This window comes from Bombyx mori, chromosome 28 (genome assembly GCF_030269925.1).
Source record: "Bombyx mori chromosome 28, ASM3026992v2".
Lineage (NCBI taxonomy): Eukaryota > Metazoa > Arthropoda > Insecta > Lepidoptera > Bombycidae > Bombyx > Bombyx mori.
This window is the reverse complement of record NC_085134.1, coordinates 7425142-7449572: the sequence shown is the minus strand read 5'-3', so window position 1 is coordinate 7449572 and position 24431 is coordinate 7425142. Positions and strand designations below refer to the sequence as shown.

At 41.0% G+C, this 24431-nt stretch overlaps 1 protein-coding gene across 7 annotated transcripts in view; it reads left to right on the top strand.

Annotated features, from left to right (window-relative positions):
- Positions 1 to 1380: 1380 nt before the first annotated feature.
- Positions 1381 to 24431, top strand: part of LOC101737188 (protein MTSS 2) — a 181854-nt gene continuing 158803 nt past the window's right edge. For all 7 annotated transcript variants that reach the window (XM_038021148.2, XM_038021146.2, XM_062676814.1 and 4 more), the window contains exon 1: positions 1381 to 1885. In XM_038021148.2, coding sequence (XP_037877076.1) covers positions 1814 to 1885 — 72 coding nt within the window. In that variant the 5' untranslated portion in view covers positions 1381 to 1813. The remainder of the gene's footprint in view (positions 1886 to 24431) is intronic.

Genomic DNA, 24431 nt, shown 5'->3' with positions numbered 1-24431 from the left:
ACATTATAAATTAACGTATTTTCAATCAACAACCTTAAAATCTTAGCAATTACTAGATCAACATCAGTCGAACACAACAAACTAACATTTTGTTGTTTGCATTCGCCCTCTAATAACCTATCGGAGTACATATTGTGTTCAGTCACAGAACCCACTCCCATACAAAACTCCTCCAAAGTCTTCAATTTCAATTCAATTTTAGCACTTGGACCACGATATGTGAGGAATGTGGACCCTCATGACGATTTGAATCTCATACTTGTCGATGCTAGACAATGTTTAATACATACTTATGACCCACACGCAGCAGTCAATGATCGACGACGCTCCAGACACCTTTTGAGGGATCCACCTGGTCCAGATTCGCTGCTATAGGATGTTAGGTCAGATACAGTCTAGTCCACAATCGGGGGTACTGGGGCGGTTGTTACCACCCATCTTCCTTCCAGTTGAACCATGTAATTCGTCCACCCGTCCTGGTGAAACTGGAAAGGCAGAAACTTCAACGTGTAAATTTCAAAACAATATCTGTGGCAGCTGTGCCTGTCTTTGGGCACACAAAATAGTTAACGTAGTTTTTTTATTATAAAACATCAAATGTGTGGGAACAGAAATAAAAACAACTGAAAAGGATTAAAGGGTTCTTTAAAAAGCTTATTATTAAGTTACCTACAGTAAATTACCATAATAGACTAAAAAGCTAAGTTGCCAAAAGCCGTCAAGCCGTTAAAAAAACCAGCGACAGTGCTGCCACAGCTAAGATGATTGCTGAGTTCATAGGTAATTGAGCATAATAATATGTTAAAACTGGCCCGTAGCCTGGGAGTCATAACCATTGCCAAATAAATAGTCGTTTATCAAAAAGTCATTATTAGATGTGTATTTCACAGAAGGATAGGTGATTTTTGATTAACCATAGGAAAAAAAAATTGTAATTGACCCATAGTGGAAGGAAAACCTCCAAAGATTTGGCTCACAGATGAAATTCTGGACGTAAATGTTTTTTTTTTAAATTACTTCTTTGTTTTGTCAAGTAGCTAATCACCACGTTGTTAAAGAAGTTTTTAGCTCAACAATATGATAAATGATAATACATATATACTTTTCTTTTGAGTCATTTAATTTTAACTGGGATGGACGTTTGTCAATCCACAGTAATCTAGTACAACTTATTTTAATTTAAATCGTTTTCTTTTTGTGTATTTTATGTTTTTCGTTCAAAATTGTAATAAAAAATATTGAAACTTGAAAATTACACTCAGAAAACGGCGCCATTAAAATTTTGCTTTTGACTATAAGATCTGGCAGCACTGGCACACACTATAAGGTCTATTTACCGTTGGCCGTGAATTTTTACAAAAAAAATGAACCGGTTCAGCATCAAACAAATCGAGCCCGATCGGCGAGCGTGTTTGTCGTTTTAGTAAGATTCGCGCGTCGATATTAATGTAAAGATAGTTTGTTTTGTATGAAATTCAATGCTGTTGAAGTTTTTCTGAATTAAAGTACCCCCAAACATTTATTCTTCACGTATCTAGAAACTATCCAACTGTAGTGCGATAGGAATATGTGAAAATTACTATTTTATGAACGAAATGTGTTTATAAATATTGATTTATATGTTAATGTTTCTAACAATGTTCTTGTGTGAATGTAGGTAATCTTGAAATTTACTAGAAAACTGTTGTGAATTAAGTAACAAAAAAATGAAACATTTATTGCTTTATTTTAATGGCGTGCTCTGAGAAGTGAGGAGTGTAGCTTTCTTAGATAAAATTCGACCGTGCTTGTAGTGTTTTTGTGTATAACGAAAATGGAGGGGACCAATGAGAAGGATTGCTCGCCGTTATGGAATCTATACCAGCAGATTGTTTCGGATATGAAGGTAGGTAGAATAATAGTTAGTGGTAGGATGTGCGTAGACTCTGGTTTCTTGTCCCAGAGTTTGTGCAAAATCATTATACAAAGTACCAAAATAAACCGATTATATTGAAAAAATTTGACTCTTCAATATTTGGAGATGATGCGTAATTTAATGGAAAAAAAAAATTTTCGTTCCATTTGTGACATTGATGTTTAATTTATAGGTATTAAATTTTTTCAATTATCATCATCATCAGAATAAAAAGAGAGGAGTAAATTATTTTTAAATTGAATTGGGTAATTGGTCTCACTCCACAGTGTTGGTTTGTGAGTCCAGACTTGAATATGTTGCTAACCATGAGGGACGTGGACAAAGCCTCAAATAAATTGTGTAATGGCTATACATTTTAAACTGAATACACGAGGGCTTTGAGGGAGATGGTGATACTTGTCAAATACAGTACACTTTGCATTATACCACTATCAAAATTGGTTTGTTTGTAGCGTTTACAATGATTTATATTAATGTTTTGTTACTCCCATGGTAATGTTTATACTAAAGATTCACAATTCCAAGAAAACATTGTGTTCCTTTGATTAATCTCATTGGTATGTTAAGAAAATTGTATAATATCCTAGTTTTCTAACTGTTGATTAGAATTTGGGTTCTGGCACATGCGTCATCAGAATCATATCTATGTCAGTTTGCAGTTATTATCCTTACCTACAGTATTATCCTGAGTAATCTAAGTGAAGCATGTTACGACTGCCTTTGCAAGCATCATTAAACTATAACGCTCTAGCTTATTTCTATCATGGACAAACTCCAATTCAATAAAGTCATCAAGTCAAGTAAGTTAAGTTTAAGAATTTTAATCCAAAAAGAGATGTTTATGCACACATTTTGTGGTCATTGTGGCCTAAATGATAAGACATCGGGTGCATTAGTATCTAGCGATGCACCCATGTTCGGATCCCACGGGCAGGTACCAATTCTCTAATGATATACGTACTTAACAAATGTTCACAATTGACTTCCACCGTGCAGGAATAACAGCGTGTAATAAAAATAAAATCTGCAAAATTAGTGTAATTACTGGTGGTATGACCTCTTGTGAGTCCGCACGGGTACGTACCAACACCCTGCCTATTTCTGCTGTGAAGCAGTAAACTGTTTCGGTTTGAAGGGTGAGGCAACCGTCATAACTATGCTGAGACCTTAGAACCCATATCTTAAGGTGGGTGGTGGCATTTACGTTGTAGATGTCTATGGGCTCCAGTAACCATTTAACACCAGGTGGGCTGTGAGCTTGTCCATCAATCTACGCAATAAAAAAAAAATCTTTCACTTTCTAAATGTGACTTGTATCCATACAAGATTAAGATGCCACTTGTTTCTTAATAATGGACAACTCACTCCTTGAATTGAAATGCCTTGCGTGATGCAGAAACACAATTACGAATTCTAAAATTAGTTTGCAAGTGAATCAATACTAGAAATCTATGCCCTTAAAAAAATTCAGACTGATATAAAATGAAACAAGATTATTTATAATTCGACTTTAAATGTATTAATTCAACACTTAGTAATAAATTCAATTGATGAGCATTGTACAATATGTATTGTGCATACCAACATTATTAACAAGGTTAAATCAATGTTGGCTGATGATGTAAACATTGGTATGTATAGAATTGATATGTACGGAATGTATAGAAATACTTAATATTTTTTACTTAACTACATATTGGTCGAGAAGGAGTATTGTGGTCTGATAAGACTTTCTTAATACTATACAATTGAGACTCAGAACTTGTGTCTAAAGTAGCATAGGGATGTCTCTGGGATCCCTTACCACTTAACATTAGAAAGGTCTTAAGCTTGTTCGCTATGGAATAAAAAATAAATGAAGTCGTCGTGGCCTAAGGGATAAGACGTCCGGTGCATTCGTATTGAGCGATGCAACGATGTTCGTATCCCGCTGGCGGGTACCAATTTTTCTAATGAAATATGAACTTAGCAAATGTTCACGATTGACTTCCACGGTAAAGGAATAACATCGTTCAATAAAAATCAAACCCGCAAAATTATAGGTAATTTGCGTAATTACTGGTGGTAGGACCTCTTGTGAGTCCGCACCGGTAGGTACCACCACCCCGCCTATTTCTGCCGTGAAGCAGTAATCCGTTTCGGTTTGAAGGGTGGGGCAGCCGTTGTGACTATACTGAGACCTTAGAACTATATCTCAAGGTGTGTGGCGCATTTACGTTGTAGATGTCTATGGGCTCCAGTAACCACTTAACACCAGGTGGGCTGTGAGGTCGTCTACACATCTAAGCAATAAAAAAAAATATAATATTGAAGCCATTCATTAATCTAAGATGCTTACATCATTCTCACATTTAACCAATTAGCAGTTTATACACAATCAAATTAATTTTATTCAATAGTCTCTGGTGATATCATGTTGTGGTATTTTTAAGCTGATTACGAACAGGTAATGGCTGCAGTAAATAAAAGATGAGTTCAACTGAATACATTTCTAAAAATATCCAACATTATATACAGCTAGTTATATATTGTATATATTTTGTCAAAAGGTAAATTTTAAATTGTTTTTCAATAAATTAACACTACCCTAGTGAGTATCCTATAATAAGAATGTTGCTTGAGTTATGTTTAGTATTCAGGGATCACATCTGAGATGAGACCTGTAAGTTAATACAGTATTGACAATGACTAGTGTCTTCCCCAAAAGTGATCTTGTTGATGATTTTTTGCACCCACTGTTATTCTAGAAATTACACTTCTTAATTTTTTAACAGTGATATGGTAGCTGCCATATAGCCATCTCAATCTACCTTGCTAATACTACTATTGATAACTTTGACTTGCATACTTAACACTTAGGTTACTGGTGGTAGGACTTCATGTGAGTTCGCACGGGTAGGTACCACCACCCTGCCTATTTCTGCCGTGAAGCAGTAATAAAGCATTTCGGCTTGAAAGGTGGGGCAGCCGTTGTAACTATACTGAGACCTTAGAACTTATATCTCAAGGTGGGTGCCGTATTTACGTCGTAGATGTCTATGGGCTCCAGTAACCACTTGACACCAGGTGGGCTGTGAGCTTGTCCACCCATCTAAGCAAAAAAACGAAACGCATTACTGCTTCACGGCTGAAATAGGCAGGGTGGTGGTACCTACCCATGCGGACTCACAAGAGATTCTGCCTCCAGTAATTACGCAAATTATAATTTTGCGGGTTTGATTTTGATTACACGATGTTATTCCTTCACCGTGGAAGTCAATCGTGAACATTTGTTGAGTACGTATTTCATTAGAAAAATTAGATACCCGCCTGCGGGATTCGAACACCGGTGCATCGCTCAACACGTATGCACCGGAAGTCTAATCCTTTAGGCCACTACGACTTCATCCATACATACTACCTACAATGACCAGAGAGAGACTAAAAGGGAGACTCGACAATGTGACTTTCTTAGACTGGACAAGAGAAATAAATATAGACGATCGTTGAGCTGAACAAGACGACAGGGAAAGAGGAAAAAGGGAAAACAGATAATAGACGACGAAGGTACGAACCGACCGCTCAGATAGGCATCGATAATGTTCTGTCTATAGATGCCGGTGAGTGCGTCAAATATAAACCTTTTTTTTTGATAGGCTATTTCAGCGTAACCTTAACTAGTAGGTGAGCTCACGGGGCTCAGACCTGATGACGTTGCTAACACGAACCCTAGCAAGAGCCGTGCTTCGCAGAATCTACAACCGGATCGGAAACGCAACCCACTGAGAAGATTCGGCGAGAAACTCAGTAGGCTGTGTCTGTGGTTTAATTTACTCGCCGAGCCCTTCGTCGCAAGCGACGGGTTTGACGAGAACGATGACCGGTGCTTGAGGTACCTAAAAGCACCGTTAGTGGATCCTGAGGATCCGAGATGACGTGTTTTGGGCGACGTCGACTGCTTTCCATTCTGTCCGCAGGACCGGGAATGTAGTTAACGGCGGCCACGATGAGAGTGTTCTCGTGTCGTGCCGCTTTGTCGAAGTGGATATAAACCACATATTCGTCAGACGAATTAAAAAAAATATTTGAACGATGTTACTTAGTCTGTTACAACAGCATGGTTACAAGCTTTCTTTTAAAAATAAACAGAGCGAAGAACTAACTCGACGATACGCGTGTTCGTTTTATGGCGTTCGTATAGATTAATTAAAAAAAACCATCTTCGTAACACCTTAAATTGGTTTTGCAGTAAATAATTTTATAATGAAATCAATTTTGGTTAATTTTAAAGAATAAGCAGTATCTAATTCAATTTCATATTATGTTGGATATGTTTTTACATAAGAGGAATTGAGAAGACTTTTTATCCCAAGGTGTTATTCACATCGTGATGCTTACGGCTTTAGGTATTCATTTAACATCATGGCAAAGTAACTGGCGTTCCAAAGGTGGATCTGCACGCACAATTAAAAAAAAGCGTAATAAAAGTTAACCACTACCAAAGGAGTTTTCAACACAAAATAGTTTCAACAGCATTATGATGTGGAACCCATACATTAATTCAACGTGAAATAGAAATTTTATGAGAGAGAAAAAATATGTTCATTCTGTCACAAAACTATTGCTAATATTCCTTTTTGCTAGCTTGAAAGCTTGATCTTATGTTCTCCTCACAGATCCAGACTCTTTTTTAGCCTTAAGAAGCTATTTCGGCTTCTCCTTGGCGTGTAGGTGAGCTCACGGGTCTCTAACTGGGAGTGTTGCTAACACTGGCCCTAGCAAGAGCTGTGCTTCGCAGAATATACCACCGGATCGAAACGCGACCCACTGAAAAGATCCGGTGAGAAATTCAGTGGGCACCAGACTCTCAGTGCTGTTGGAAGCTATTATTAATAGAAACCAAAGCACAAGTCGCGGTAGCTGTAGAATTCGCCTTACAGTTCGACTTGAACCATAGCCCATAGCATCGGCCCTCTGAGTTTTTCGCCGGGTCTTTTCAGCAATTCGCAATTTGATTCCGTGGTAGACGCATTCGCGAACCAGCTGCCCTTGAGCTATTAAATCACTGGGAGCGTTAGGAAACCTTCCGCTTCTACAAGGTCTCTGGGGTCTTCTGTTCCTGCAAGGTCTTCGGACAATACGGCATCTTTGGATCCAATCAACAACTTTTTCTTTTATGAATGAGGGATTAATAATGGCCCGGTGGCCTTTTCAGTTTCACCATGACAGGCCTGGCGAGCAAAGGCTCAGCCGGGATGGGTGGGATTTGCTAACAGCTGCCCGAGCGCCTCCAAATGAGACCTAACAACTCAAGTACAGTATTTTTTGGTTAAATTTTACGTTTTCGAATAATTTACGGGTTTTTGTGGTCACGGACGGCTGCGTTTACGTACCGCGCGTACTGAACAGTTATCGCAATATCTTGGGAGCGTGTTAAATTATTTGCTAGTTCTTCTTTTAGCTAACAGTGAACAGTATTAAGATTATTAGAAGAATAAAGCGTTTCATGTATGTAATGCGTAAAATGAATGTTATTCTTTATTAAGTAATCCAAAACACGTATGTAAATTGGTACTAGTGGTAGGACCTCTTGTGAGTCCGCACGGGTAGGTACCACCGCTCTGCCTATTTCTGCCGTGAAGAAGTAATGCGTTTCGGTTTGAAGGGTGGGGCAGCCGTTGTAACCATACTGAGAGCTTAGAACTTATATCTCAAGGTGGGCGGCGCATGTATGCTGTAGATGTCTGTGGGCTCCAGTAACCACTTAACACCAGGTGGGCTGTGAGCTCGTCCACCCATCTAAGCATTAAAAAAAATTTCTTCATTTTTGCACAAAATCAACTCGAAGATTTTTCTAAATACTAGAAGGTCCCGCAGTAGTCGAAATTCGACTATAATTAATTGGAATTGTAAGTTTGTACACTATTATGATTGTATTTTACACTTCTATAATCACAAATTTCGCCAAGACTACTCTATAAAAAATATTAACAAAGTCAAACAATATTCTCAATTTGATAACAGACGTCAAGAACAAAAGTTTGACAATAAATAGTATGCATGCGTGTGTGCGTCAAATACATGGTATGTAGTGTGTGTACTGTTTTCTTTATCGATTTAATGTATCTTATAAGCATTATTTAAAAAAAATATTAGCATTGGGCACTTCTTCTCTATATTCTCTATAAGTATGGAATATTTCATACTCCTCCGTCCGCGCAATTTTCGTAAAAAGGGATACAAAGTTTTTGCTTCACGTATTAATATATAGATTTATCTATTCTATCATGTTTATACAAAACGGTGTCATCGCGCGCTATCGACAAAAACAAAAACAAAAAAAAAAATACGAACATCTAAAACGATTATTGAATCGAGAACCCAATTAACCTGTTAGATCAATTAGTAACGCCGATACACGTTCGGTTTCGTACTAATAAACACACGTGAACGTTTGTATTGATAAACAGACCGTTAAGACGTACGAGACGTGTATAATACAATATTTTCTGCGAACATAAAAATTTTGCGGGTCTCATTTTTATTACACGATGCTATTCCTTCACCGTGGAAGTCAATCGTGAACATTTGTGGAGTATTTCATTAGAAAAATTGGTACCCGCTTGAGATTCGAACACCGGTGCATCGAGATTCGCAGCGGAGTTGTAGCGGGCAACACTGGCGGTACATCTAAGTCGCGCTCGGGCGTCATCGGGCGCAATCGGAATTCCCGAATACGCACCTGTCACTAGATGTCACTGTCAATCGACAAGATTCGCTTTTTTTTTTCCTATCTGCGCTGATGATCTAAAGAGACCATAGCAGTGTAACCTTAACTAGTAGGTGAGCTCATGGGGCTCAAACCTGACGGTGTTGCTAACACGAACCCTAGCAAGAGCCGTGCTTCGCAGAATCTACCACCGGATCTGAAACGCAACTCACTGAGAAGATCCGGCGAGAAACTCATTGGGCTGTGTCTGTGGGTTAATTTACTCGTCGAGCGCTTCGTCGTGAGCGACGGGTTCGACGAGAACGACGACCGGAAGATTCGCGCGATTTTATATTTAACATAAAAATAATTTGACGGCCGTCTGGTGTAGTGGTAAGTGACATGGTCACTACACAAGGGGGTCGCGGGTTCGAATCCCGCCAAGGGAAGATATTTGTATGATAAATATAAATGTCTTTTCCAGGGTTATGTGAGTCGACTATTATCAAAGCCGGCAATCTGACTTTTGGACAATGATTGGTAAATCAGAAAAACGAATTATTGACTTTGTATTCCATTGGCAGTCACAAAACTCTTCGGAACGACATCTTAGATAAATAACAGGTTAACTATTAACCTTTATTTAATGCAGGTTTTGAACCGTATTCTTTGAAGGAGACGATTATATTCAAATCAATCTGAATTGACATATCAATAAAAAAAATTGTCCAAATGCACAGATTGCCACCTTTGATAATAGACGACTCATGTATGTATATTAAATATATGTATGTGTATAATAAAAAATCTTACATTTATTTCCGTTACTTGGTACCTGTAACACAAGTTCTTTACGAACTTATCACGGGACCAGTTAACGTGGCAAAAAAAAAGCAAAAAAAAAAAATTTTTCTTAGTAAAGTGTTTATAAATTATCGTATTTGACGTATTAATTTTTGAGTGCAAATTTTTCGTTAATAGGAGAGTTAATGACAAACCGCAGAATTAAGTATTTGATTAATAAAAAAATCAAATATAACATTGCTATCTTACTGTACTCTGTACTAGAAACGACACGAAACATGATTGTTAACTTTTTTTTTTGCGTATAAAAACTGTTTTTTTTATTTATTGCTTAGATGGGTGGACCAGCTCACAGCCCACCTGGTGTTAAGTGGTTACTGGAGCCCATAGACATCTACTACGTAGACGCGCCACCTACCTTGAGATACAAGTTCCAAAGTCTCAGTATAGTTACAACGGCTACTCCACCCTTTAAACCGAAACGCATTACTGTTTCACGGCAGAAATAGGCAGGGCGGTGGTACCTACCCACGCGGACTCACAAGTGGTCCTACCACCAGTAAAACAAGTATACAAGTTCACGTCATTGACGAGGAAATCTTAGATTCGCGCGAGCCAATACGAATATCCCTACAAACGCGGTCCTGACGAAAATGAGAACTTCATTGAACAAATAAATAATGCACCTCATGGCAACTTTTCAAAACTGAGACGAATCTAATGACACCTCAGATTAACATATTGAAATCCGTCAAAAGGCTTAAGCCATAGAGCATCCAAAGAATTAGACGCGCATACCTATTCTCGAAAGATACATTCAATTTTGGAACAGAACATAACAATAATTGTAAATAGATATGCTTTAACAAAAACCGACTTCAAATAGAAAAAAAAGTTGTCCAAAACAAATTAATATACACTAAGAACGATAATCATCGAAATCGGTTGGCGTGATATTGAATTATTGAGTTATTCATCTATTTATCGCGCACGTACTTAATGCAAATAATAATAATAATAATATAACTCTATTTAACACCACATGTACACAGTAAACATATAAAACAAATAATAGACGGTGACATAAATTGGCGGCCTTATCGCTGAAAGCGATCTCTTCCAGGCAACCTTACAGGGAGAGGAATAAGCAAGCTAGCATGGACGGTGCTATATCTTAATAAACTTATATAAAATATATACTTATATACACATGTGAAAAATACATACAATATAAGATAGACTTACATACGATTAAATACAAATTTAAGACTAATGTGGTTTTCTGATGTATACCATTATCAGAACTGGACTAAATTGAAATGGGACCACACGCTAAGCGTCAGCTTACTAATAAAAATAATCATCAATATCGATTCACCCAGTCAAAAGTTATGAGGTAACAAACATAAAAAATACAGTCGAATTGAGAACCTCTCTCCTTTTTTAAAGTCGGTTAATAAGCTACAAACAAAAGTATCTCATTTTATTAAAAATCACGGAATTACTTTAGAAGTAATCGATTTGTCCCTATTCGGACGGGAGATATTTGTTTTCGTGACCCTTCCTTATTGCAAAGAAAACGAGTAAAGACTTCTCAAATTTTGGTCGAAAATGCTTATGAAGCTTGGGACGCCCTCTATCCGGCAGCTCTGAGTTTTTGGCGGGAATGTGAGGAGTGAAGTTGTGTGATTTGTTTTATTTTGTCTATTTAGTGTTTCTTCAGGTTTAAATAATAACGGTGGTTTATGAAGTGTTTAATATCTGTGAAAGTGCACAAATGTGGGAAAATGAAACAAAGCCGCTGGACGTAACTTCCTGGGGATCCTCCAAAAAGTCCATTGAAAAAATGTCAGTAAATTACCACCATTTTACAGAGATTATATTTCATCGCATCTCATTTCATTTAATTTCATCACAGTTGATCTCAAATTAATCATCTTCATTTTATTACATTTCATTTCACTCCATATTATCATTTTTCATAAAATTAAGAATATAAATTAAAATAAGATATGACTTAAAGGTCTTAGTTACCAGGTCATAAAATCCGTTTTAAAAAAAATCTGGCAGCTCTGATTTCTCGTCCGAGATCGCATCGAAGTAGTTGTTTGTGCATGCTTCAGTAAATAGACGACGCGAAATTGAGGATGTTGTAACAATGCCGAATGGATTATTGAATTAGACTAGCACCACGAGACAACGAAGGTGCATTCATTCTTTAACTGTTTGACTGCCGTGTAGGTCACCGGTGCCCTACGAGGCGCACTGAAGTAATTAAGTCGATTTCTGTTACTAAAGCCCCGGAATATTCAGTGTAGACTTTGGGAAAGACGAATTCGAAAATACTTTTTACTGGTGGTAGGAACTCTTGTGAGTCCGTGCCGGTTTTTACCACCGCCCCGCCTATTTCTGCCGTGAAACAGTAATGCGTTTCGGTTTGAAGGGTGGGACGGCCGTTGTAACTATACTGAGATCTTAGAACTTATATCTCAAGGTGGGTGGCGCATTTACGTTGTAGATGTTTATGGGCTCCAGTAACCACTTAACACCAGGTGGGCTGTGAGCTCGTCCTCCCATCTAAGTAATAAAAAAAAACTGATAATGACTCTGTTTCTGAGAGACCAAAAATACCAAGCTAGGCAATCCAGGCGCCTTAGTAACAGAAATCAATATAATTACCTCAGTGGGGCGTAGGGCACCGGTCACCTACACGGCAGTCAAAGGGCTCAAAAAATATTTTGATGACGTGACAAAAGTCACGTCTAGATTTAAATTTTGTTTCCTATCGTTTTTCTATACGATTTTTCTAATTTTCTCAGTGCTTTCTCTCCGTTTTCGTTATCTTAATTCAGATTATGAATACAAATGAAAAGTCAAATCGATCAGGACGTTCTCTAGTGATCCTTTCCTTACAATGCAATGGAATCTATTAGCTGTAACGGATAGGATCGTATAACATTTTCCTTATATTCTTGTAACGACATCGTCCGCAGATTATATCTTCTGTGTCACTGTAAGTACCTTTGGGGTGACATGTTCCTGTATTCGATCTAAATCATGTTAACGTAAAAGCTTATTCAGAGGTACTATTTTTAAATAGATTTTATTATTTATTTAAAAGGGAACCTAATATGAGCAGGGGGCGTCCTAAAATTGCTTGGACGGGCTATGTGAAAGAGGATATGTGTGAGGAGAGTGTTAGTGCAGAGTTGACGTATGATAGGCAGGAATGGAAAACGAGGACATGCTACGCCGACCCCACATTGTGGCATTAGATAAGAACAAACATTGTAAATAATTTTTACTGAATAGCTAAGTAACGGTGGGATTCCAGTCGATTTATATCAAGTGATTTTAATGTCCAATAGACACTAAACAAAATGAATGAGAATATCCTGATAGATAATTCAGTGACGTGAATGAGGCGTAGTCCTTGTTAGGCTTTACTTCTAAAATGTTGAGACAACTTTCATCGTCTCTCGAAGGACCAAATGGAGCTTTCGGGACAGCTTTTAAACACCCATTTGCAACCTCAGTCTCCTTGACCTTAGCGGGTTAGGCGTTCACCGCGCGACTCGTGAAAGGTCACGCGGTTAGGCTCAGCGAATTCATCTGCTCTCAGTCAATATCTAAATATAGATTGTAATGCGTTTTGTTAGCGTACTTTATCGTTTTTACTTGAAACTGCGCGCACAGAGTAGAGTGGATATTCGATTGAGAATATTCTTCAGCGTGTTATTATTTTAGGCGTTCGTATTCTTTATGTAGTATTGTGGGCAGACAGCACGCCTGATGCCTCTTCGTCATATTTTATTCTCTTTTTAAACGCTTTATATTAGCTTCACTTGTATGTATTGTATGTTTGTAACTGACTCTTTTAGACGCGATTTTGACCCACTTTGAACGGCCATTCAAACTTTGTAGATTTATCGAGGACCGATGACAATACACTAATTTGATAATATTATTCCATTATTCAATTTGCAAAATAAGATTTTTGCCAATTTATAGAATTTTTATCTATAGTCGATAAAGCAGGAATTGATGTTAAAGTACTTAGGGTGGATTCGACCAAACTTAAATTTATACTCGAGTAACTATACGAGGAATAACCTATTCCATGATTTTAATCTCCAGTAAATCCATAGTCGTTTTTCCACGTATACTTGCGCTAGGAATAACAATACGCGAATAGCAGAGTGAATGGTGAACAAAAATAAAATCCGGCAAATAAATGTTGTTGTTCAACGGCATAGTGTAAGAGCATACAAATCGTCAACTCGATTTTGCCGTATTTTAGTGTGAAAAAGTAGCTGTTGTGTAAGATATCATGCTGTCAAACGTATTATTTTTATTTGTTGTTTGTTTGAGGGAATTGTCAAGTTTTGTCGTGTGGTTTTATCTTTTTTCGTTTAAACGTTGCATTATACAATGCCAGACTATTAATAATAATTTAGTGCATTGCGTTGACTTGAAATTAAAACAGAATAAATATTTATGAAATGACAGAAATCAGATGTTGGACTGACTGACGCCATTACTTTATTCTAGGAATAGCTCCGTTATTCCGTGCGAAACGGCGGTATAGTAACAATTCCCGAATAGGCCCACTATTCTTAGAATTGTAGATGGTAAAACGTAAAATTGATTTACTCTCGATTAACTGACGAGTTATTCTAAGAATAAGATTTACTCTTGTTTGATCGAATCGACCCTTACTAGTTTTAAAAATACCCTTTTATAGAAAATTTAACCAAAAAATAGAAAATAAATTTTAATAATTTTAAATTGAAAATAATTTAAAATATATTTTAAGTATTTGAAAAAAAAAGTGTGTTTTTTAGTTTTTTTAAACTTTTATTTATTTTTATAGAATTAGCAGAAATATGTCTGGATATGTATGTATTTCATACAGTACCTGTACAAAGATCCTATACTAAGATGTGCTCATGATTAAACATATCCAACCCAGGCGACGAGGAAATGCAAAGCCAACATCTCCCGAAACACAGTTGGTCAGATCCTCCGGATCTTCTCAGTGGGTCGCGATTTTAATGCGGTGGTAAATTCTATGAAGCACTGCTCTTGCTAGGGCTAGCAAATCCTGTCAGGTTGCGCCCGTGAGCACGCCTACCCGTCCGCACGTAGCTGGAATAGTCCGAATAGGTAGGAAGAAAATATATCCTGGGATGACAGAATATAAGCAGGCACCAAAGTTACTTACATTGTTTACGATTAGAACAATGTCTTTATATCAAAATTAGCGACCCGCCCTCGCTTCGCTTCGGAAACTGTAATTTATTATTGATTTCTCCACTATTTAATGGATGTTATTATACATATAAACAATCCTCTTCAATCACTCTATCTATTAAAAAAAACCGCATCAAAATTCGTTGCGTAGTTATAGAGATTTAAGCATACATAGGGATATAGGTGCAGAGAAAGCGACTTTGTTTTATACTATGTAGTGATATGTACTTCATTCAAATGAATGTAGGGATAAGGTGTGTAAAAAGTAGATACCATTTCCCTATTTTTGCCGTGAAGTAGGTGTTTGAGGGGCTTAAGTTATTCGACAGCGCATGTTTCGGGCGACTAATATACTCATCTATACTTCTATACAATATTATAAAGAGGAGAGATTTGTTTGTTTGTTTGTATTGAATAGGCTCCGAAACTACTGAACCGATTTGAAATATTCTTTCACTGTTTGGAAGCTACACTATTCCCGAGTGACATAGGTTATAATAATTTAAAAAAAAAAATAGGGATTCTTACTAAAACTCCAATAATGTAACCCAAGGTGTAAAAAAAATACAATATTACTTACATGCGTGTCCTGCGAAAACTATTGATGATAGAATAAAATAATGAACTACGACTTTGTAGGACACATTATTATTTACAAAAAGTGTCGCGACAGCATATGTCTAACTATTATAGTTATGCCGCTATAAGTGCTCTTTTATTTAAAAAAATAAAACAACGTTAAATATCGTTGAATTTTTTGTTAAAAGACCCGAGCGGAGCCGGATCGGGCCGCTAGTCAATTGATATTACACCAAGCCTTTTACACACTAAGTCAAATGCTCTACAGCAGTGATTCTCAACCTTTTTTTTGTTGCGGCACATATTTAACGATTTCAAAATTTCGCGGCAAACAAAAAAAATGATAAAAATTATTTACTTACTCCAACACACTGCATAAATAGTTTATGAAAAAATTTTAATATACGAAATAAACTAAAATATACAATAATTTTTTTTTTTTGGATTTAATATATATTCATGTTTAAAATATTTTTCTTACAAAATGATATAATTTAATAATATTAACATTATTATATATTCGCAAAATTTGGCGGCACACAAAAGTGCCGCGGAACAGTGGTTGAGAATCACTGCTCTACAGTCTACACTCTACACGAACCTAGTGGTTTAGAAATGACATTCAATTATCTCTGAACATAGGTATTTATTTTTATTGACTTATCTTTGTATAGTGCATGATTGTCGATATTCGATGCTTACGATAAAAATAACAGTACGATCGCGATCCGCTATGTTTAATAGTTCGTGAAATTGTACTAATGACATCGATAAATTCGTATCGGCTACTATATTGCAAGGTTGGTTTACGAAATACATTGATCGTTGAGTAGACAGATACAATAGTAGACGGCGGAGATACGTACGCGTTTTTTAAGGGTTCCGTATTCAAATGGATGTGAAGTTTTGTTCTTTATTATTAAGTATATTATTAATACACTTGCATAGTTTCTTGGTGTATTTATTTGTGTTAATTTTAATCATGTTTTCAAAATTATTTAATATTTGTGTTGGTTTTAAAACAACCGGTCTGAAATATGGTTGTTCTCGAGTCAGTCAGTATTATACATATTGTTAATCAACGTTTTCTTAACGCAGTTGAAGCTTTTGTAATTATGTGTCCAAAGAATACAGTAAAAGCTCCTTATTCGCGTGTCCTTCATTCGCGTTTTCACTAATCCCGTTTTTAAAAAATACGACCCAATTTCTATATGCACTGCTAAAGATTTCTCTATTCGCGAATCTAATTGGTATATCGCTAAAAGAATTCCAATATGTAGATATCCAACCGAATATCCTTTGTAAACGCGTCGTCAAATAGACTAATAAAAAAGGAAAATAGATCTTAATACAACCATGCCCAAAGTATGTTATTAAATGATACCGCCTCTGTATTGAAAGTAATTCATTCTTACCCTTTAAATTTTTTATGATATTGGTGTTATTAAGCGGTTACCGGGACCATTAAGTGGTTAACGTAAATGCTGCTACCCACCTTGAGATATGAGATCTAAATCTCAGTTGTATAGTACAACGGCTGCTCCGCCCTTCAAACCAAAACGCATTACTACTTCAAGGCAGAATTAGGCGAAGTGATGGTACCTACCCGTGCGGATTACCAACACGCCCTACCGCCTGGTTTATTTTGTTTAAATGCCATCTCGCTATCGGTAACGGCATAAGACGATCTTCAACTGACGGTCCGAAAACGGCTGCTCGGGATTTGCGATTTGCCACTTTACGGTAGGCAGCGGCTTGGCTATGCCTCTGGCATTTCTGAAGTCCATGGGCGACGGTTAGCACTCACCATCAGGTGGGCCGTATGCTCATCTGCCTACAAAGCCAATAAAAAAATTATGTACCGAAAAATAATAAATTTCAGTTAATATACGAAAATATACAAGGCTTTAGGTAAAAGTAGGGTATTCGAAAAAAAATTACATCAATTATCTATGGGGGGAACGCGAGTAGTGAAGTCGTGTGATTTGTTTTATTTTGTCTAGTTAGTGTTTCTTCAGATTGAAATGTGTAATAACGGTGGTTTATTAACTGTTTAGTAACTGTGAAAGTGCACAAATTTGGGAAAATGAAACAAAGCCACTGAACGTAACTTCTCGGGATCTTCCAAAAAGTCCACTGAAAAAGTCTCAGTAAATGACCACCATTTTACTGAGATTATGCTTCATCCCATATCATCTCTGGCATTTCATTTCGTTTTCATTTCACTTCATGCCATGTTTCATAATATCATTTTCATATAAAAAAAGTTACGTATCATTAAAATTAAAATAAGACTTGACCTAAAGGTCTTAGTTACCAGGTCATAAAATCCCTTAAAAAAAATCAATCATCTATGGGGGAACGCGAGTAGTGAAGTTGTATGATTTGTTTTATTTTGTCTATTTAGTGTTTCTTCAGGTTTAAATGTGTAATAACGGTGCTAATAAATAAAAACTTAAGTCGGTTTTGCTATTCAGATTTTCACCGCACTTTCTTTCGACCTTTAAAATGTGGTTAGTCCTTTTATCCCTACCTTACGAACTATTTGAATAGCATCCGAAGAGTAGGTGCAAACAAAAAAAAGGGACGAGACAGAACTGCATCGCCGTTATCTTATCTTATAACTATTTGTAGGTAGCGCACCCGTGTACAGCGTATAAACACGTGTACGGGTCGATGCACTGACGGGATATAGACCAGCGACATTATTTCGAGAAGTTTCTAACGGAATAGTGACTGAAATTTCGAGCTGTATTTTCGTTCTACCCTCTGATACGTTTTAAAATTGTTTTTTTTCCTATATTACGTTTTATATTATTACTACACAGCCACACTTTTCGCGGTTAATAACATGTTCATTACAGACTATTCCCGTATTTCCTAATTGTCTTTTATTTTTCGTGTTATTCTCTCATTGTGGAAGTCGTTTGTGAACACGTGTTGGCTACCTCTTTGGGAGAACAGGATGCCTCGTTGGATCCCCCGGATTCACTTTCGATGCTTTTAGGCCCCTCAAGCACCGGTCACCGTCCTCGTTGAACTCGTTTTAATCGACAAACTAAATTCTCTCATTGTGGAAGTCGTTTGTGAACACGTGTCATTCCGATTTGAGCACCCGACGCGCGTGGACGTGCTCATTGTTCGTTCGATCGCCCGACCTCGGTTCGTGGCACATCTGGCGTCCAAGTGTTTTGTCGGAAGTGACTACCGGTGATAATAGATCATTGTTCGTGGCACATCTGTGGCCCAAGTGTTTCTCGGAATTTGTACCTGCGCCTAATTGCAAGGCATTGCCGCCCGGGAACTGTGCAGTGGTTCTATTCACTCTAATTCTATTATATTTATTCTATTCACTATAATTTCTAAAATTCCTAGAATCGTTTCGGCCAATTTAGTGTTACCGACACAGGGGCCTCGCCGCAAGGCGAGCGCGTGTTTAAGTCCCGGGGCAGCCCCCCCTGGGCAGACCGAAGAAATGGAGTTCTCTCCAACCAACACATTGCTCGCGGAATTCTTAAGCGAGAAATACCCGGCCCTCGAATCAGAATTTTTAGCTTACAAAGCTAAACACGCCGTGAAATGTTCTGCCGTGCCCGCCGCGCCCGCCGTTTCCGCCACGCCTGCCATTCCCGCGTCCCCTGCAAGCGCGCGCAAAACTCCCGCGCCGTACACCGCAGCCTCCGTCGCGCCCAGCACACCCGTGTCCCCCATACTCCCGCGAAAAACTCCCGCGTCTACCGCGGCAGCTTCCGCTCTACCTCAGCGATCGTCTGCGGCCTCCGTCGCGTCCGCCGCTCCCGCGCCTTTCTCCTCGTCCTCCGACTCTGACTCGGACATGGAGGTTGACCTCGTTCCCGCCTCATTGACAGATGGATTCACTCTCGTCCAAAAGGGTAAGAAGCGCGCCGCGGAGTCCCGAGCTTCCGCGGCCGCTAAAATAAGCAAAGCCGCGAACGCGTCGCGCCCCCGCCCTCCGACTCCCGTCGCTCCCTGTCCCCGTGCCACGCCGTCGCCGCGCCCGGTGGCACAAACGAGAAATCAGGCCCCTCCTCCGTTGATTCTTCAAGAGAAGGCTGCTTGGGACCGTGTCTCCCTGGCCCTTAAGGCCAAGAACATAAATTTTGTCAGTGCCCGTAACCTCGCGAACGGGATACAGATAAAAATAGCAACACCCGACGACCATAGGGCCCTCTCAAGCTACCTCCGAAAGGAGCGTATAAGTTATCATACGTATACGCTCCAGGAGGAGCGTGAGCTCCGTGTAGTCATACGTGGCATCCCCAAGGAGTTAGATGCCGAGCTCGTAAAGGCCAACCTACTCGAACAAGGCCTACCCGTAAACTCCGTGCACCGCATGCACACAGGACGCGGGAGGGAGCCATACAATATGGTTCTCGTCGCCCTCCAGTCTACCCCCGAGGGTAAGCAAATCTTTAACGTCCGAACGGTCTGTAGGCTTTCCGGAATCACCGTGGAAACCCCTCATAAAAAAGGCACTCCGAGCCAGTGCCACAATTGTCAGTTGTACGGGCATTCTTCCCGTAATTGTCACGCGCGCCCTCGATGCGTCAAGTGTTTGGACGATCACGCCACGACTCTTTGCAATCGCGATCAAAAAACCGCGACGGAACCACCTAGCTGCGTCCTGTGCCGAACACAGGGTCACCCCGCGAATTACCGTGGATGCCCCCGAGCCCCTAAAATAAATCGCCGCGTCGCGCGCCAAAACCGCCTCCGAGCTTCCGGCCCTGACATCAAAGCCACGGCACCCTCTGTGCCGAAGGCTAAGCCTGCCTTCGTGCCGGCGCCGGTGCCCAGCGGCTCGGCCTGGGCTAAACCGTTGCCGTACACGAACACGACTGTAGCTCCCTCCCCCGCGATTCGTCCCGCCCCCGCGATACGTCCCTCCCCCGCGATTCGTCCCGCCCCCGCGATACGTCCCTCCCCCGTGATTCGTTCCTCCCCCGCGACCAGCACTCCGACCGCGTCCGACAATCTCGCTCTAGCAATCGACTTTTTTCAGTCGATCAACTTTGAGCGTGTCAATGCTTTGGGTGACGCCATTCGCGCCGCCTCCACTGCACAACACTTCATCGCCGTTGTGCAAGAATACGCTGACGTATACGCGTCGTTAAATACGTACGTCCTCCCCTCACTCCGCCGGTAATCAATGGCGTACATAAGTAGAATAAAGCCCCTATCCGTAACGATAGGATTTTTTAACGCTTACGGTCTCGCAAATCAACGTGATCAGGTTTGTGACTTTTTGCGTGACCATCAAATTGACATCTTTTTGGTGCAGGAGACCCTGCTTAAGCCCGCGCGCCGCGACCCTAAAATCGCGAACTATAACATGGTTAGGAACGACAGGCTAACTGCTCGTGGTGGTGGTACCGTCATTTACTATAGACGAGCCCTGCACTGCGTCCCACACGACCCCCCCGCGCTTTCTAACATCGAAGCATCAGTATGCCGAATCTCACTGACTGGACACGCGCCGATCGTTATCGCGTCCGTTTATCTTCCACCGGATAAGATCGCTCTAAGCAGTGATATCGAGGCGCTGCTCGGCATGGGGAGCTCTGTCATTCTGGCGGGCGACCTAAATTGTAAACACATCAGGTGGAACTCACACACCACAACCCCGAATGGCAGGCGGCTTGACGCGTTAGTCGATGATCTCGCCTTCGATATCGTCGCTCCGCTAACCCCGACTCACTACCCGCTAAATATCGCGCATCGCCCGGATATACTCGACATAGCGTTATTAAAAAACGTAACTCTGCGCTTACACTCGATCGAAGTCGTTTCAGAGTTAGATTCAGATCACCGTCCCGTCGTTATGAAGCTCGGTCGCGCTCCCGATTCCGTTCCCGTCACGAGGACTGTGGTGGATTGGCACACGCTGGGCATCAGCCTGGCTGAATCTGATCCACCATCGCTCCCGTTTAGCCCGGACTCTACCCCGTCTCCTCAGGATACCGCTGAAGCCATAGACATCTTAACGTCACACATCACCTCGACATTAGATAGGTCATCGCAGCAAGTTGTAGCGGAGGACTTCCTTCACCGCTTCAAATTGCCCGACGATATTAGGGAGCTCCTTAGAGCTAAGAACGCCTCGATCCGCGCCTACGATAGGTATCCTACCGTGGATAATCGTGTTCGAATGCGTGCCCTACAACGCGACGTAAAGTCTCGCATGGCCGAAGTCCGAGATGCCAGATGGTCTGATTTCTTAGAAAGACTCGCGCCCTCCCAAAGGTCTTACTACCGCTTAGCTCGTACTCTCAAATCGGATACGGTAGTAACTATGCCCCCCCTCGTAGGCCCCTCAGGCCGACTCGCGGCGTTCGATGATGATGAAAAAGCAGAGCTGCTGGCCGATACATTGCAAAACCAGTGCACGCCCAGCACTCAATCCGTGGACCCTGTTCATGTAGAATTAGTAGACAGTGAGGTAGAACGCAGAGCCTCCTTGCCACCCTCGGATGTGTTACCACCCGTCACCCCGATGGAAGTTAAAGACTTGATCAAAGACCTACGTCCTCGCAAGGCTCCCGGTTCCGACGGTATATCTAACCGCGTTATTAAACTTCTACCCGTCCAACTCATCGTGATGTTGGCATCTATTTTCAATGCCGCTATGGCGAACTGTATCTTTCCCGCGGTGTGGAAAGAAGCGGACGTTATCGGCATACATAAACCCGGTAAACCAAAAAATCATCCGACGAGCTACCGCCCGATTAGCCTCCTCATGTCTCTAGGCAAACTGTATGAGCGTCTGCTCTACAAACGCCTCAGAGACTTCGTCTCATCCAAGGGCATTCTCATCGATGAACAATTCGGATTCCGTACAAATCACTCATCCGTTCAACAGGTGCACCGCCTCACGGAGCACATTCTTGTGGGGCTTAATCGACCAAAACCGTTATACACGGGAGCTCTCTTCTTCGACGTCGCCAAAGCGTTCGACAAAGTCTGGCACAATGGTTTGATTTTCAAACTATTCAACATGGACGTGCCGGATAGTCTCGTGCTCATCATACGGGACTTCTTGTCGAACCGCTCTTTTCGATATCGAGTCGAGGGAACCCGCTCCTCCCCACGACCTCTCACAGCTGGAGTTCCGCAAGGCTCTGTCCTCTCACCCCTCCTATTTAGCTTATTCGTCAACGATATTCCCCGAACGCCGCCGACTCATTTAGCTTTATTCGCCGACGACACGACTGTTTACTATTCTAGTAGAAATAAGTCCCTAATCGCGAAGAAGCTTCAGAGCGCAGCTCTAGCCCTAGGACAGTGGTTCCGAAAATGGCGCATAGACATCAACCCAGCGAAAAGTACTGCGGTGCTATTTCAGAGGGGAAGCTCCACACGGATTTCCTCCCGTATTAGGAGGAGGAATCTCACACCCCCGATTATTCTCTTTAGTCAATCCATACCCTGGGCCAGGAAGGTCAAGTACCTGGGCGTTACCCTGGATGCATCGATGACATTCCGCCCGCATATAAAATCAGTCCGTGACCGTGCCGCGTTTATTCTCGGTAGACTCTACCCCATGATCTGTAAGCGGAGTAAAATGTCCCTTCGGAACAAGGTGACACTTTACAAAACTTGCATAAGGCCCGTCATGACTTACGCGAGTGTGGTGTTCGCTCACGCGGCCCGCACACACATAGACACCCTCCAATCCCTACAATCCCGCTTTTGCAGGTTAGCTGTCGGGGCTCCGTGGTTCGTGAGGAACGTTGACCTACACGACGACCTGGGCCTCGAATCAATTCGGAAATACATGAAGTCAGCGTCGGAACGATACTTCGATAAGGCGATGCGTCATGATAATCGCCTTATCGTTGCCGCCGCTGACTACTCCCCGAATCCTGATCATGCAGGAGCCAGTCACCGTCGACGCCCTAGACACGTCCTTACGGATCCATCAGATCCAATAACCTTTGCATTAGATGCCTTCAGCTCTAATACTAGGAGCAGGCCTAGGGACCCCGGTAACCGTACTCGTCGAACTCGACAAAGAGGTCGACGTGCAACCTAACCCATGCATCAGCCCGCTGAGTTTCTCGCCGGATCTTCTCAGTGGGTCGCGATTCCGATCCGGTAGTAGATTCATTCGCGAAGCAATTGCTCTTGAGTTGTTAGGTCTCCTTCGGAGGCGCTCGGGCAGTTGTTAGCAAATCCCGCCCCTCTTGGCTGAGCCTTTGCTCGCCCACCTGTCCTGGTGAAACTGGAAAGGCCTTCGGGCCACCAGTAAACTTTCAATCATAAAAAAAAAAAAAAAATGAACACGTGTTGGCTACCTCTTTGGGAGAACAGGATGCCTCGTTGGATCCCCCGGATTCACTTTCGGTGCTTTTAGGCCCCTCAAGCACCGGTCACCGTCCTCGTTGAACTCGTTTTAATCGACAAACTAACCCATAGACACAGCCCACTGATTTTCTAGCGGAATCTTCTCAGTGGGTTGCGATTCCGATCCGGTGGTAGATTCTGCAAAGCACTGCTCTTGCTACGGCTATTGTTAGCATATTCTCTCAGGTTGAGTCCGTGAGCTCACCTACTCGTCCGGGCGTAGCTAGAATAGCCTCTTAGGCTACCAGCGAATATGAAGGGGAAAAAGGGGAATAGGATATAGGGAGGATTTCCCAATGACCGCATGATACCGCTCGGTACATCGACTTTTTTTTTTATTGCTTAGATGTTGGACGAGCTCAGAGTCCACCAGGTGTTAAGTGGTTACTGAAGCCCATAGACATCTACAACGTAAATGCGCCACCCACCTTGAGATATCATTTCTAAGGTCTCAGCATAGTTACAATGGCTACCCCACCCTTCAAACCGAAAAGCATTACTGCTTCACGGCAGAAATAGGCGGGATAGTGGTGCTTACAAGAGGTCCTACCACCAGTAAAAGACTAACAGACAAAGTAACAGACTGTCTAAATGGTATTGTTCGAAACTTGTATGCAAGCTGATCTTGATAATGTCATTAACGAATTTCCCGTACGGGTTCAAAAGACGCCCAACAAGAATGAATAAAAAAATCAGATGACTTACTTTTTACATGTATACATGCAAGATGCGAACAAATCGAAAAATCGATTCCGTGCTTACGACCGACCCGTTCTGCGAGTCGGGACGGTACCGGTTCTCGGTCGTATTTGGGTCGCTGCAGCTTCT